Source organism: Coturnix japonica, chromosome 4 (assembly GCF_054131305.1).
Source record: "Coturnix japonica strain WE chromosome 4, WE-NBRP24, whole genome shotgun sequence".
Taxonomy (NCBI): domain Eukaryota; kingdom Metazoa; phylum Chordata; class Aves; order Galliformes; family Phasianidae; genus Coturnix; species Coturnix japonica.
The window spans coordinates 49368363-49384384 of NC_140666.1; the positions used below are offsets into that span (position 1 = coordinate 49368363).

At 40.9% G+C, this 16022-nt stretch overlaps 1 protein-coding gene across 18 annotated transcripts in view; it reads right to left on the minus strand.

The window, feature by feature from the left end:
- The window catches only part of PTPN13 (protein tyrosine phosphatase non-receptor type 13), a 95487-nt gene that overhangs the window by 3429 nt on the left and 76036 nt on the right, over positions 1-16022 (minus strand). For 8 of the 18 annotated variants that reach the window (XM_085546709.1, XM_085546710.1, XM_015861658.2 and 5 more), the window contains 20 exons: positions 15313-15453; positions 13445-13538; positions 12412-12497; positions 12164-12326; positions 11288-11502; positions 11088-11186; positions 10286-10635; positions 9960-10134; positions 8531-8689; positions 7862-8033; positions 7534-7744; positions 6522-6592; positions 4889-4950; positions 4519-4675; positions 4020-4196; positions 3199-3281; positions 2371-2426; positions 1553-1656; positions 931-1079; positions 548-638 (listed from right to left, as the gene is read on the minus strand). In XM_085546709.1, the coding sequence (XP_085402835.1) occupies positions 548-638; positions 931-1079; positions 1553-1656; positions 2371-2426; positions 3199-3281; positions 4020-4196; positions 4519-4675; positions 4889-4950; positions 6522-6592; positions 7534-7744; positions 7862-8033; positions 8531-8689; positions 9960-10134; positions 10286-10635; positions 11088-11186; positions 11288-11502; positions 12164-12326; positions 12412-12497; positions 13445-13538; positions 15313-15453 (2815 nt within the window). Of the gene's footprint in view, positions 1-547; positions 639-930; positions 1080-1552; positions 1657-2370; positions 2427-3198; positions 3282-4019; positions 4197-4518; positions 4676-4888; positions 4951-6521; positions 6593-7533; positions 7745-7861; positions 8034-8530; positions 8690-9959; positions 10135-10285; positions 10636-11087; positions 11187-11287; positions 11503-12163; positions 12327-12411; positions 12498-13444; positions 13539-14992; positions 15138-15312; positions 15454-16022 lie in introns of those variants that run through there. The other 10 variants (XM_085546706.1, XM_015861657.3, XM_085546716.1 and 7 more) reach the window with 6 other exon arrangements.

A 16022-nucleotide genomic window follows, 5' to 3' on the forward strand; every position in this document is an offset into this window, starting at 1 on the left:
TCGAAATACAGATCAGTACTTCTATTTGAATAAAGAAAAAGATGGTCAGGGAGGAAATCTAACCAACAGACACTGTGGTGCCTGACCTCAACTGAAGCACTCCTGATGCCGAGGCTCAATACTTCTCATGCAGAGCTAAGCCTGTGTCAGTTGTTACTGCTCCATAACACTGCTCCCAGCTAACAAACAACATTTTGCTGCAGGAAATTTACTGACAGTAGTATATCTGTCTGTTATTCCAAATTTACACAAGTAAAACTGAATAATAATATATATATTAAAAAAATTGTCTGTCTACATCCATGTATGTCATTTAAGAATGAGTGGGATCTGTTGAAACACCTGAAAAATCTCTGGCCATTCATTCTTAGCTGTTGCATGAGTTTGTTGTTCACCAGTCTTACACCACTTTATAAATATTGACTGCAAACACGTAGAAAACGTCTGCTCTATTTATTTTTTTCCTGCTCAGCAGCAGATCCAATTAATTTTCCATACAAATTGAGACAAAATATCTACCCTGACTGCCAGACCCATTAATACTCACAAGGGAGGATGTTTTTGTATCTGTTCTTCCTCCTGTTCTCCTTTGCTTGTCCAATCAAACACTGATCCAATGGTTTTAACTCTTGAAGATTCTGTAGGGAAAGAATGTTTTGTGAAGCCACAAAAACTACAGAAGGTTAAGAAAGATGCAAACACATTTTTGAATTGAACTCCCAACTCGACCCAATCTCATCTCTCAGCAGCTGCTGGGTGGGGGGTGAAGGGGGATGTTTGTGAAGGAACTCTTCTCATTCTTTTAAAGAGCTTCAAATTAAAGAGCTGTGGTATTTAAGGCAGTGATGAATCAACTGTTCTATGTCAGTTCCATCCTGTTAAAAGGCTGTGTTTTAGAACAAAGGCCCTAACAAGATCGATGCTACTCACTTCGATCTCTTTGGAAGGAACCCCCTGTTCCAGCAGTCCCCGCAGTACCCTGATGGCTGCCTTCAGCTTCGTTCCACAGTACTTGCCACCAGGGAGCACACTCACGGCACGGAGAGAGGAGATCTCTTCGTTTGTCACCAGAGGGAGATCTGGCAGAAGAATGAGGCTGATTTGCATGGCTGCGCAAATAATAATCTAAACTAAACTAAATTAACAACTAAAAGGAAGGAAATATGTAAAATGCAGTGCAATGTTGCATGTCCTCGCACTAGATGGTTTCCTTGCCATGAAAGGTTCCTATCAGGCTTCAGTGCCCCTTGGAAACATGACAACATTAACCAACTCAAGGGCTGTCTGTTACTGCAATTAAGTGTCTTAAACCTACTTGTTCAGTCCCAAGGCTTACACTGATCTTTATTTTCTTCTTTTAATGAATACACACACTAGAGACAGATGGCTTCTGTATAAGGATTTCAGGACTTGACATTTCTAATTCTCAAAAAGTTTTTGCTTATATCACACCCTCAAACCATATCCAAGACTTTTAAAAATTCACATCTGAACATATTGGCTACTTAATGTGATCCTCAGTTTTCAATTAATGGTTTGCCGAAGCTCTTGCCTTTATTTACACATTCCTGGCTGAATGATTCAATTGGCAATTCATCACTTCCCCACGTGATTTCATCTTCATCTGCTTGACTCGAGGGAGGCTGTGGAGGAGATCTAAGGAGAGCAAAGAACAGAAGTAAGAAGCGACACCTAGAGACTTCCAATGCAGTTGCAACCTCATGAAGCATCACCAGAAAGTTATTTACAGCTACAGGTACCGATGGACCAGATCCACTGCACTGATATGAAACACCCACATTTTTCTTTTTCTTTAATATTTAGCACAGAAATAACATCATGGGGATTTCCAGGACTCAAGGCAGGTCAAAGCAGAAGCTAATAACGTGGTCAGGTACGCTCTCAGTTTTCCATGTACCAACAGTAAGTGTCAAGCAGCCAAGTGGTTATTAGACTAATCAGTGGAACTACGTGGGCACTTTAAGACCTGAAGAAATCACATTAGGGAACCTTGTGAAGATTCCAATCGAAGACAAGACTGTTTGAATTTCTTCCTTGTTTGAAAGAAACAAACTATTAGTACAGTGCAAATGAAGTTGTTTGGAACCACCTGACAAATGTTCTACTTACGTGTTATAACCACATATCAAAGGAATTAAAATGCAGCCAGGGCACGGTAAAACACATACACCTGTCTAATATTCAAGTGAATTATAACCTTTCAAATAACAAGGACAGAGAGCTATTTGACAAGACATTATACATATATATTTCCTACACACACATCCAATTTGCATTATAACACATCTCTACTGACTACTTCAAATCTCATAGGTTTACTTTCAAGAAACATTGGAAAAGAAATGTTACCTTTCTGGCACAGCTCCTTCCTCACCATGGTCTTCACAACCATTTATGTGCATGGGCTGTTGGAAGAGAAACGAAACATATCAAGGTTGTTGTTATGAAATTCACCTACTGTGGATTTTAAAGGATGTGAATGGCTACACACAGTATTTTTGGAGGGGAGTAAGTTCAAAACACCAAGTAATGCAAGACTTGACTCTTTGAGACAGCTCACTAACCCAAAACAACACGGTTTTCCTCAAAAGACAATGAAGACTCAGTAGAGGATATTTCAGTTCTTTAAGGAAAGAGCAAGTCTCCAAGATGTTTTTTACTCATTATGACACCTTGAAAGTCTCTACTGTCATAGTCAGACAACGCTGATAGAGCTGGATGGCTGACTTATCCCTTTGCTCCTCTCAATGGACAGATAGCTGCAGGGACATGCTGGACAGACAAGAGCTCTGCTAATCTGACACAACACCTGGAAAGCTAATGACTGATCTAAGAGAAGACGTGTAATAATGCTGGGGATACAATATATAAAAGTCAGTCAAATTAATGGGAGTATTTTAGTAAAACGTAAGGGGAAAGAAGCCTCGCATTTACATTTTGGAAAGTCTACACAATATTCATTGTCCCTGCTCCCTTTCTCCATGCAGCAATCAATGAAATTTTAGATTAAATGGCTCAAATAACCCTAACAAGCAATTATATTATTACATTTTAAAAATAATTATTATCTAAAATGCATGAAAGGGTATTTCTACAAACTCCATGCAAATATGGAAGATGATAAATGGAAAGAGACTATCTGAGAAAGAAAAATCTGCCAGCTTCTTGCCATCTCACCTCTGAAAAATCTTCAGGTAAAGATGAGCCATCACAGTCTGTGTCCTCAGACTTATCTTCTGCCAGTTTCCCATTCATCTCTACTGGAGCAGGAAGATCAGAATGCAGAAAAAAGAGCAAAAACACACTGAAAGAAGCCCAGAAATCACCTTCTCAAACATGTGAATCTTGTTATACCAGACTACAGGCGCCAGAATAAGCCCCTCTGTTATCAGTATGTTGAAGCATCAGACCTGAGGCTTCCTCTTTTTTAAATATAACAGCTGCAATTGAAAGTGAGATTGTTGGCACAGATAACAGAATTGCTGTGCCATGGTGTAACAGACGAACAGGCCAGTGCTGTTAAGTGAGCAGACTGACATGCCAGCAGCATGTTCGCAACTCTATTATATTTAGACCCACAGAAGTTCTAAACAAGGCTTCTGCTCACTCTTTGTTAAGTCATAATGAAAACCTTATGGAAAAGGTCTTACCTATCTGGCTGCTACAGCAGTTCTCTGCTGCCCTATCTGACAAGTTCAATATATCTTCATTTGCAAAGGCCAAATCCCATCTAAAATAAATTTGAAGTAGTGGAGCTCATACGACTGGCTGAGGTCCTCTTTCCTCCCTGATTTTAATGTAACAATGGATGGCAATAAGCAAAGTGAACTTCAAGAAGAACGAAAGTGCTGAAATAATTGTAATTCTAGAAGGTCTGATTTCTACTTATGCTGTACAAAACAATTCCATGTCACTCATCATATTTGCCACTGCTCGCTAGGCACTGTACTTTCAGGAGGCCTAGTTTCCAGCGATCTGTTTTTCCAGTGACTCAGTACCTGGCAGATGATCTTCCGATGTGGCCTTCTTGATGTGCAGAAGGCTCTGAGCTTCTGATGTTGCATTGTTACGATTTAAGAGGTTCTGGGCTTCCTCATCTACAACATCCAACAGATACTGGACTACTTCATTGTGATCATCTTCATCATAATACTCATCATCTGGAACCTCTGCTTCTAAAATGAAATAGTGTAAAATTATATATATATATATTTCCTAAACAGGGGAGGGGACAGGGCAAAGAGGAGCAGATGCTGAAGTGTTACTTCCAGTTGTTATGACTTTCTCTCATCGTCTCTGGCATAATATCCAGATTTCATAAACCTACTTCCAACATTAAGAAACTCCTCAAGAGCACAATACAGGGCTTGAGGATGATCTTCTAAACATGACTGCCATCCTTACTTTGACTTATTTCAGTCCGTTCAAACTGTGCAATTGCCTTGATTCTCCTTCATCCATGAACCAAAATACTGAATGACCCTCATCTCATCTCACCTGATTTGTCACTGTGTTTAGAAACATCTGATATCGGAGCAGTGAAGCCAAGCGAAGGGGCATCTCCAGACCCTGTGAGATTCATTTGTCCCTTTGTATGATGGATATTATTTTCTGTGTTTGCATGAGAAGGTCCTATGATGCTGTTGCCATTCACCTAAGACAAGTGAAGAACAGTACAACTTAACAATAAAAACATGGGTATTTATAATTGCTTTTTCACTTCCAATGGCAACAGTTGGATCTGCACAGTTTGGTGAAAAGCACTGTTTAATTAATACATTTTTTTCAAACACACTAAAAAACAACTTGTATGAACTATATCCTTTTTTCTAGGTAATGAAAATGTACTCCCCTGAGGGATATTTACCTTGGGCCCATAGGCATCAGTCGTCTTTTCTGTTTTATCACAGGGATCACCATGTGAGCAGCCTAAATAAAATGGGGAAAAAAGCCAACAACTTAAGAACATCGTTTTCACTGTAATTACATTACTTTCCATTGATGATCTTTTATACAAAAGATACAAGATGTGTTGTGAAATAGGTAACATTTCTGCCTGTTTGATTAATGGTCATTGACAAAATTATGACTGATGACCTATACTTGATTGAGGTTATTTGAACTTCAAGCTCAATGGAACGAGAAAGCAGGAAAGCTCGTAAAAATAACCAACTCTAAGCAAAGATAAATGTTGATAAGCAGCCTAACAACCTGCAGTTGGAAGGCAATACTTGCACCTTATGGAAATAGGATGTGATTTCCCTTCCTTTTCAACTGTATAGATTACTACTTCACAATAATCTATCACTGTTTTTCCCCCCTAAAAAACCAACCAACAGCAAAACCAAACCAACACACATCATCTGCACATGGATCCTCACCCTAAGGTATCTTCCCCTCCTTGTCAACAAAAAATGGGATACTGTGATATAAAAGACCAGTGCCTATCTCAAACATCACATTATTGGTATAATAAATGAGACATGGTGGAACAAGTAGTTGCTATGTACGTTCTGGATTTGCTTGTAAAAGCACATGTAAGAAATGAAGCATTTAGATGAAAGCACAGAAAGATAAAGGAAGGTGTTTCAGGCAGTGTCTTCCAAGATCCAATTACAGTGCTGGTTCCTAACCAATATCTTGACCAACATTTTGGAAACAATGGTTACTATAGTTGAAAAGTATATGAGCAATTGGAAGAACTAAAATGATGTCACGAGGCAAGATCAATATTCAATTTAATTATATTAATACTAATGATAATATTAATATTAATGATAATATTTAATGATACATTAATGGAGAGGTGTGGAAAACAGGACTGTGATGAATCAAAACAAATGAAAGCAGCAAATGTCAATGGAAAAAGTGAATGTTTCAGACATAAGAGGCAGTATATGCAGTGATTCAGCAGAGAAGCAAATGCAGCTGGAACTAAATCCAAGCAAGCAGTACTTAGCAAAAGAGCTGCTTTCACAGGGTCAGTACTAAAAGGAGTGCTGTCTACAGAATGCTCAAAGCCATTGCTTGTCTGCTAGGCAATGGTGAACCTCAGTCCACACCATGTGTGGGGCTGCAGACACCAGATGTGAAGAGGAAAGCAGACAGATGGAAACAAACCCTGGGGATACAATAAAATCAGTCTGGGCTGTTTTACTCTTGGAAAAGAGAAGATGAACATCAGACCTGAAGCCACTGCAGATGTAACAGAACGATGTTTTTATTTGTGGTCAGAACAAACAGGACTCAAGTAAAAATATATATATATATATGTAATAATAATAATAATAATTGATCTGTTAAATTTACTCCTTGAATGACTTTGGCTTGTTATGAGAGAAAATTTCAGAACTGCAAGAGAAACTGAATGAATGCCTGCTGGAGCTATCTCAGCACACAGAGTTGTAGTGCAATGCACACTAGAGAGCATGTAAGACCCACAACACTTCTTTTTTACAGATATGCATTTCACATGCAATAAGTGACCATGGAAATCTTACCATTGGTTTTCTTTGACCACGAATCTGAGCTATCTGGACTCCTGGATTTTGGAAGTACTGGATGACCATCTCTATGAAAAGAAACGTGCAGAAATTTTCATTAAAAAAAACAACAACATATATCAATAAAACCACCACCAAACAAACAAACAAACAAAAAAACCCAGTTCTTTAACATCTTAGTATAAACAATCATCAAACCTTGTCATTGCACTTTGCATTTCAACAGGTCAGGAATATTAGAACATTTAATGACAGAGATGAAGCACTAGTAGTTAGGTTGGTTCCTACTTCAGGAATCAGTGAGGGCTTTGTGCAGTTTTATTCTAGGTTATGACAAAGATTTGATCTTGTTTGCCTCCAAATTAAAGGATAGGCGAGGAGGGAGCAAAGAACATCAGCATGACAAGCAGGTTTCAAAATGGAGGGGAATGTTGCCAGGTTTCCCATTCCGAGCAAAACTTAAAACTTAGGAATAGTCTGACGTTTGTCAGACTGCAGTATTTCCATAAAAACAGAAGCAGGGATTAGTGAAAATATGGGTCTGTGCCAGAGGGTTCTGACATTCAGAGCTGTGCCAGAACATCCACATGATGGAATTATGTAAGCACAGAACAGTTTTTTCTCATTCTCTTTTTTTTTTTTTAAATACATATATTTGTAGAATGTGTAACAATGGTTTTGATTAAAAAAAGATAAAAAGGAAAAAAGAAAAGGAATAATTGCATTAAAACATTCTGTGCCATATTTAGTGAATGTTTTTAACACTTGATAGCTTGACACAGCTTTGTCTCCCCAAGAAACACAAAACACAGCAAGTATTAAGTGCCCTTCTATTGCACTGAAGTGCAAATCTGAGAGCATATGTTCCCTTTTTGCAGCACCAGCCCTCAATAACATGCCAGCTGATACTGCCCTGGTGAATAGCTGTCATACCAGCAACATGTTTTACCCACTTATAATCAGTGAGAAAAGCAATAAGTACAGGGAAGCATGCAGTTCCAGAACACACCTGGTCACTTTGAGCACGACCCAAGGAAGAGATGTTTCCAATGTTCTTCTGGCTTCTTTCAATGTCATTCCTTGTGTGCTAACCCCATTAATGTAATGGATAATATCTAGTGCACGGAGACTCTCCTCTCTGGCAGCAGCTGATTTGGGGAGAATGTCACTGATATATACAACTTGGTAAATGCTGTCATGACCACCTGCTAACAAGAGACCTGTGGAGAAAGATGCAAAAAAAAAACAACAAAAAACAAAAAAAGATCTAATACTTTCTTTGGAACTTAAGAAAAATAATCACATTAGCATGAAAAGGCACTATGATTCTCTATTACCTAGCTCCTCTTTATGGCACGTTAGCGTAATATCGGGCAGCAAGTGAGGCAGTACTGGCATCTTAGGTAACTCCAACACACGTCCGAGAACCAGTCTGACAGTTTTTGGGGCAGCACGAAGAAAGCTGACTGCATCTGTATGACTCATGTTGGTGACGTCAATGTCATTAACCTGTGGAGACAAAAGCAACAGAGCCTGGAAAAGAGAAGGCTCCAAGGAGACCTTATTGTGGCCTTCCAGTACTTGAAGGAAATGTATAAGCAGGAGGGGGATCGGCTGTTTACATGGGTTGATAGTGACAGGAAAAGGGAGAATGGTTTTAAAGTAAGACGGGAGATTTGGGTTAGATATTAGGAGGAAGCTTTTCCCCCAACAGATGGTAACACACAGGAACAGGTTGACCAAGGAGGTTGTGGATGCCCCATCCCTGGAGGCATTCAAGGCCAGGCTGAATGTGGCTCTGGGCAGCCTGGTCTGGTGGTTGGTGACTCTGCCCATGGCAGGGAGGTTGAAATTAGATAATATTTGAGGTCCTTTTCAGCCCAGGCCATTCTAGGATTCTATGATTCTATTTAATCTTAGCACAGAGTTCACATAATTATTCTGGTTTTGGCTCAAAACTGTTATTTTCATGCATCCCCTTTGTCTGGAAATGGTAATTCACTCACTTTTATGAGTCGGTCCCCAGGTCGCAGTCTCCCATCACTTTTGGCAGGATCCTGAACAATGTCATGAATGTAGCAGCCCACATTATCGCTCCCTTTGGTCACCGTAAAGCCCAGGCTGCCCTTTTCAGACTTGGTCATGGTGACCTGGAGTTCTACTTCCTAGGGGAAGAAAGTAGCACTTAACAACACACACATAAAACAGAAGCGGCTTTAGACCATGGGGAAATTGAATTTAACACTGACAGAAATAGATAACTAATGCACCAGTTGGTGTAACTGGAACTCAAGCCTGGATAGCACTGAGACATCTGTAAGAGCAGGCTCAACTCAGCTGTATCCAGCACTTGTCTCTCATTTGGACAGGATGCTCTTTTGCCTGAAGCTGACCTTGGACCAAAGGCCTAATGATCTAAACAGTGCTGTGAAGGCTCACATCAAAACTGGCACCTTGCTTTATTCTGAACTAGCTATCATACATAAAAAGGCTCTCAGAGGAAGACAGCACAGCAGGATCTAGTCAAGTGAAGTAAGTGAAGAATAGATTTTCCTACAACAAGACAAAACTATGTCTTTCCATGGAACTGCATGCATACATATACCTTCTCTATTTTTATTTGCATGAACTGTCATTTCAAAGACACATATCTGTTTCATTTGCACAGACACTCACACAATGCCATGAAGGTCTGTAGATAAATTCTGAAGAAGAGACTAAAAAGGAGACAGTATGTTAGTTCTCAAAAGGGAGTATGGGCATGAACAGCTGTGTAACCTAGGACGCTTCCACAACTGAAACATACCAAGGCTCAATTGTCACATTCTTTTTTATTTGTGAATCAATTACGTGAGGTTATGGAAGCACAAGCTCCTTCTGATACTCTGCACAAATTTTTTCAGAGTGGCAAGAAACTATCACAGAAGTCTCAAAACTATGCTACATTTCACAATAGAGCACAAAATGTTGATTAAAGCAGCAAAGAACAGAGTTTCCTGAGGACCCCTCTGGCCTGATTTATCCCATGATCTCTAACCAACTACACAGCAAGGTAACTGGCATATACGTCTGGCTTGAGAAATTGCCTAGAGCTAGGGAAATGTTTAACACCAAGCTTCTAGGCTAAAGCGATACACAAAATATGTGTGCAAATCTGCCTGTGCACACAGGATGCTCACAGAGGGAAATATTATCAATCCTTGAAAACCTCAGAGAGAAAACAACTGCAGACAACTGTATGAGCACAGTTCAGAGTGTAAGTGCCATTTATAAGACATCTCCAGTTCACTGCGTGTATAACCTACAATCATCACGTTTGTAAATTAATATGCCTATCCTCTATTCAGTCACTCTCCAAACTATGGCTACAAAAACTTCCAGCTGCCACAGCAGAGGTTACACTTAAACCTCAGAAAGACAGAAGCAGGAAATTACCGGTTCATATTCTTCAGCACTTTTTTCCAGCTGGCTGAGTAGTGAGGCCATTCTTTCCAGGCGTGGAGGCAGCTCAGAAGCAGAAGCAGCATAACAGCTGTTCATTAAAACAGATGTGGTAACTTCAGGAATGGTTCTACAGGGTGGGATCGATGTCAAATCCAACAGCGGAGTGCTGGAGATAGACAAGGAGGATCAGCTAATACAGCATGGCTGTCAACAGTAAATTAATACGCAAACTAATACTGATTTTATACAGATCTAGCAAGCAAAACAAAAGAAGCATTCCCATGAGTGCATGACAGGAATCATTATGAGCTGCTCACCTGTCCTCAAGCTCTGACCTGCTAGGAGTCTCATGGGCAGAATACAAGATGGTGCGAAGAGCACCACGTGCCTCGTGCTGGCTGTGTGCCTGTGTCACAGCTTCATCCGGAGGCTGGCAGAGGGCAGAATTCCAGCTCTGACCCAGCTGTGCCAGTGAGTCCATTGTCTCCTCATCGCCACTCCTGCTACTGTCACTGTAGCTGTCTCTCCTTGAGGGAGACTTCAGCCTTCTCTTGCTCAAATCAGCAGTTTCATTTTCATCTGAGCTGTCACCCTGTTCTTCATTTGGTGGACCAGAAACTTCTCTATTGACATCTGGAAATACTTGTAGAGGTGAAGTGATGGGGGTCTACAGAAAGCAAGGACATTTAAATGGATTAAACTCCAGTTGTGCGGTTGCAAAGACTGCAGTACACCAGAAGCAGACAAATTGCTGTTTCATAGAATATATTTCACACATGTTACAGTTTCTATTTGAGATCAACTTCAAATCTATGCGCTACAAAGCAACACCCGCCTCAGAAACATCGTAATAAACCCGGCTAAAAATCCTGAAGTACAAAAATTAAAGAAGCCAACAAAGACAAAACCCCCAACAAAATACCAACAAAAAGGCCCTTGTTCTTTCCATGTCTCTGAACTTCTCAGTACACTCCTGAGGAATTTATCACAGGAGCCAACCGTCTGTGAGCACAACTCCCCCATCTTTCCATCTCTATCTTGCATTTAATTAATAACCCTCCCCCAAGTGAACCCTCAAACAGCAATTAAAGAAGAAGAATCTTATGCCACAGGCCTTACCAACAAAGCAGGGTCGATGTCCGGCAGTATACCAGGTGGCGGCCGACAAAGAAGAAGAGAGACTTCTGGGGATGTTCCCCTCAGGGCAGAGATGACTTCCTACAGCCATATTTGGGTTCAGTGTTAGACAGAGCCACCAAGATGTGCAGGACTACCACAGCACGACTTACACCATGAAGACAGACAGAAAAATTACTAACCTGCTGGGATAAACCCTTGAGCGATGCCCCATTCACTTTGAGAATGACATCCCCAATGTCTATCTGCCCACTCTCTGCAGCGGGCTGCCCAGGGAAGAGCTTCTTCACCCTCACAATGGTTGAGTCCAGCTGCTCTGGAGTAGGATTATCCTCACGGCAGAAGCTGAACCCAAGACCTGAGCTGTTCTTCATCAGCTTTACCTCAAATGTGTTCTCTGTAAGAGAAGTGGTAGCACATTATTTCCTACAGCACACTGGCCATTAAAGCAAGTGGAGTGCACTCTGCCTTCAGCCATGATGTTTTTTAGCTTGCTTTCCTAACTCCACACCACACAGCACATGGAGGTGTCCTCAAAGTTCAGTTCTCCAGAAGCCCGTTAAGGAGACTGTCATCACAACTGACTGATGTGCCTGTTCTGGCCACTGAACAGACACCTGTAAGAGCAGCAACTGTAGCTCCTGGCAGGCAGGATGTCTGTTCCCATCTAGACAGGAGCAGCAGTTATATAAAACAGGAATTCTCACTTTTATATGAGGATTTAACCCCTGCTACATTTATCTTAGCAGCACCAGAATTAGCAGCACCCTTCTATCTCAACAATCCTACAGCCCTGGCCTGCTGGCAAAATTAGGAACAAGAAAGGAACAGTGAGAGAGCGAACAGTTCACAGGCACTGAACTGTGTTAACAAGATATGAAAGGAAACCTTCAGAACAAATTGTAATGGCACAGAAACACAAAAATTGCATGATGTGCAGGGGTTTGGTATGGATTCCTAATCAGTTCTGACTCCCGTCTTTCTATTTCACAGGAGATACAGAAAAACAATTATATAAAACTCAAGGACTCTTCCAGTGTTTTCCTACATGGCCAGACCTGCAGTGACAAAGCTGTAGTCTTTGGTGTTCGTAGCTCTTGTTGCTGCTGTCTCCTGAGGCTCACATGGCCCCACCAGATTTGGTGGTGTGCACTGTGGTGTTACTGGAGCATGAGCCTTTGCCACTGAAATCTGTCCTTTTTCCAACAGCAGATGCACCACCTGAAAAGATGAAATATCCTCTGGTTAACTGGCAGTGATCATGGAGATGGCACAGTCTAGTTTGTCAGGATCTTTAGCTACTGACCTGCCCAGTGTTTCTCAGCATTTCCACAGCTTGTTTATGAGTAGCACCTTCCAAACTAACCCCATTGACAGAAAGCACACGGTCACCTAGAAATAAGTAATCCATCACTTGAGAAAAAATGAAGCACAATGTAAATAAAACACAGAAACCATAAACTCTCAGCTAATAAAGGCAGTGACTGAAGTAAATAATCAAATCACAGAATCGTCGAAGTTGGAAAACACCATTAAGATTATCTAGTCCAACCTCAACCATCCCTACCACATCTACTGACCACAGCTCTCCAATGCCATATCTTCACAGTTCTTGAACACTCTAGGGATGGTGACTCTACCACCTCCCTGGATAACCTTGTCCAGTGCCTCACCACTCTTCCTGAGAAGAAATGTTTCCTAGTACCTAATCTTCTCTTACTTTTCTGAGCGAAGAGGAGAACTTTACAACTAAACCAACCTGGGACAATCCCACATCAAAGCCAGCATTAACTACTGGAATGATGGATCTGCCACAAAGTTCTTACATCTATATCAAAAACCAATTTCAATCTGTAAAGTTATCTCTTTAGTAAGGACTGAAGCTTGGCTCAAAAACAAGAAAAGCCACAGCCATTACAATGATTTTATGTATGAAGTTACCCTATGCACTAAGTGAAAGGGCTACAAATAACACAAAAGCTCTCCCTCCCCAAGGCTGACACAGAGAAGTGTTCTCCACAAAAACAGGCTGCATTATGGATAATAATATGGTTTCATACTTTCCCCTCCACATCTCTGCAGTTTTCTTTTGGTTCTGCTGCTGCTCTCTCCTCTGTCCTCACATTAACAGAATTACCTGACACATCACCTGAGACAAAATTAAAACCATAAACACTTGACCTCAGGAAAGGCGTTCTTCCTCTTGATGCCTTCTCAGATTGTGCTTTTGTTAAACAGATTTCCCAGCTTCCAAGCCACTGTGTACCCTCACGCCTACCCTGGGCAGCTCTCTGACCATTTCTCACATTCAGAATCCCTGATGGAATGACCCCAAATACCTTTTTCTATTTTGCCATCTTCTTCAGCTGCTCCTTTTGGAATAACTGCTTTCACATAAATACCACCATGCTTTATACTTGTGTTTACACCACCCTAAAAGGAGAGCAAAAATAGGATATGTCAGTCTTTTTACAGCTAGAACATTTTGTAATTCAATTCAACACACTACAAGGATAGCTGCACTCAAGGAAGCACTTTGACTACTGGCACATCAAACAAAAACATTTTACAAAGCATGGTCCACAGTCATGCAGTTTGTTACGAGTGAGGCCAGGGTGGAAGACTGTACAAACACAATGCATCACAATGCAAATGCACTCCAATCAAAGAGGTATCGTGCAGCAAAGCATGTCTGCTGTGCTGGAGTTAACACGCTTGCATGCACACAAAGCTCCAAGAACTGTGTGAGCACATCCAGCAGCAACAGCCAAAGATGCATCCCATGCAGTGCCCTACTCCAGTTCACCCTCTGATGTAACACAAACTGAGGAGTGCTTCTTTTCTCTCAGGTCATAGAATTTTGAAGGTGTACACTGAAAAAATCTGCTCAAGCTCAAATGGCGCTATTTTCTGTGGGCCTTTGCATTCCAGGCTCTCAGACAGCCAATGCTACACTGTCAGAATTGTTCCACAAACGGGAGGGAGGAAGGAGACCAACAAAATGTTAATGTTCACTCCGAAAGCATGTGATGCTACATCTGAAAGATTAAAGCACAAAGCTGGTTGTGTCCTTCTTTTCTCCACTATGCAGGATGGCAGTGCAAGGCTCAGCATGGAGGCTGAAAAAGGAAAGTGCAGTGAAGGCACTACTTGGTAATTCCTCCAAGGGCAATCAATGCATTGTTGGCATTTTGTGATGGCTTCTGCAAAACCCCAGGCCTTGCAGGCTTGCTGCTGTTCAGTAACCACGTCCTGCTTACCCTTTGTGCCTCCAGTCACTGAGAACTTGACAGAGCAATGTGACTTCAGGGGTTACAAATCCCAACTCCACCCATATGCCTATCCACACTGCCACACTTGGGAGAAGAATGACTTGGTTTAGATATAAGCAGCCACTAAAACCCAACAGATTTGATCTACAGTTAATAGCTGCTCTCTATTGTTATAATTTATGCTACTTTTCCATTCTCAAATTATTGCATAATCTGCTGATCTATCAGCCAGAGATAATTCTGGAATATTAAAATACTCAGATGCATTTCTGAACACAAAAACAGAGCAGCGAAAGACACGTACGTATCAGTTATGATTAACTTTCTTCATCTCTGGTGCCACTGCGAGGTGTGGCAGCCCCTAAGTGCGAATCACCATCAAAATTTTATAACCTGATGAGAAATTCACCCATTAAAAGTACGTTTTTGTCTCCTGTGGGCAGTAACCTTGCAAGGAGGCACTGCCAGACAGGTCTAAGTTGCATCTCGGTAGTTTTTTGCTTTCTGCCTTTTAACCAGCAGAGGGAGAACACAACACAGTACATGTGCATGGAGTGCAAATACTCTGAGGTAACACAACCCCTTTTCTGCACGTGATGCCCAGTAGGAGAGCTCTAATTTCTCCCCCTTGCAGACTTGCCACGTTACTGGGGAGCAAAGGACAAAGCCCATCTTTCAGTTTGTACTTGCAAAACAGCTGCTGCAATAAGATTCTATTTTGACTTTGGGGTTTCACTGTAAATCATCAAATGAAGGTTACCTGAAGGGAAGATGGCATGAAGAATTTACAACACTATTTTTCAGCTTTGATAAGATAAATTGTAAGTCAGTAAAACTACATGCTCTGCTGTAACTCCAGAAAATATTTTGCTTCCTTGGAATTTAGTAATTTAATGGGTTATGGGAGTAGAGAAAAAGAGAAAACATCTGAAAACCTTGTCAAACAGTACCGTGACACTTATTCCCAAGCCGTTATCTTTTTTGGCTAGTTCAACCTCAAAGATATCTCCAGGTTTAAGAAGTTCTGCAGAAACCTTTTTAGAATTCATTTTGTCGGCTGTATTTGCTGAAGATTCCTTTAATTAAAACAACAACAACAACAACAACAAAAAAAAAGAAAAAAAGAAAAAAAGAAAAAAAGAAAAAAAGAAGAAAAAAGAGATTTGTTGTTAGAACAGATCCTAAGGGATGTGTTTCTGAATCAGCTGCAGCCAAAAAGTTTCCACACTGGGAAAGTACCACTATGTATAGCACATGAGACACAGTGCTTTAACTCTTCCACAGCTGCAATCAAACAGCATTAGTGCAGAAACACATTTGGCCTTCAGTAGTTGAGTCTTTAACGTCATGGAACACAGAAAATATAACTAGAGCTTCACCATTAGAGCAGCCTAGGTTCTGTTGCATTAATTAGCATAAATTAAGGCAACTCTCTTCATCAGCTCAACACAGCGGTCATTACAGGTTAGGGATGAATTTATAGTACTTTCCGCTGTGTAACTTCAGCAAAATGAAGAATGTCTTTGCTCAGGGCATGGCTCATTTCAGAGCTTCATAAGACAATAATGAAGTTTCATTAGACAAGGTTTTTTTTTCCATTGATTAGATCAATGTCAAAAGATACAGGTTCAGTTGCTACTCCAGG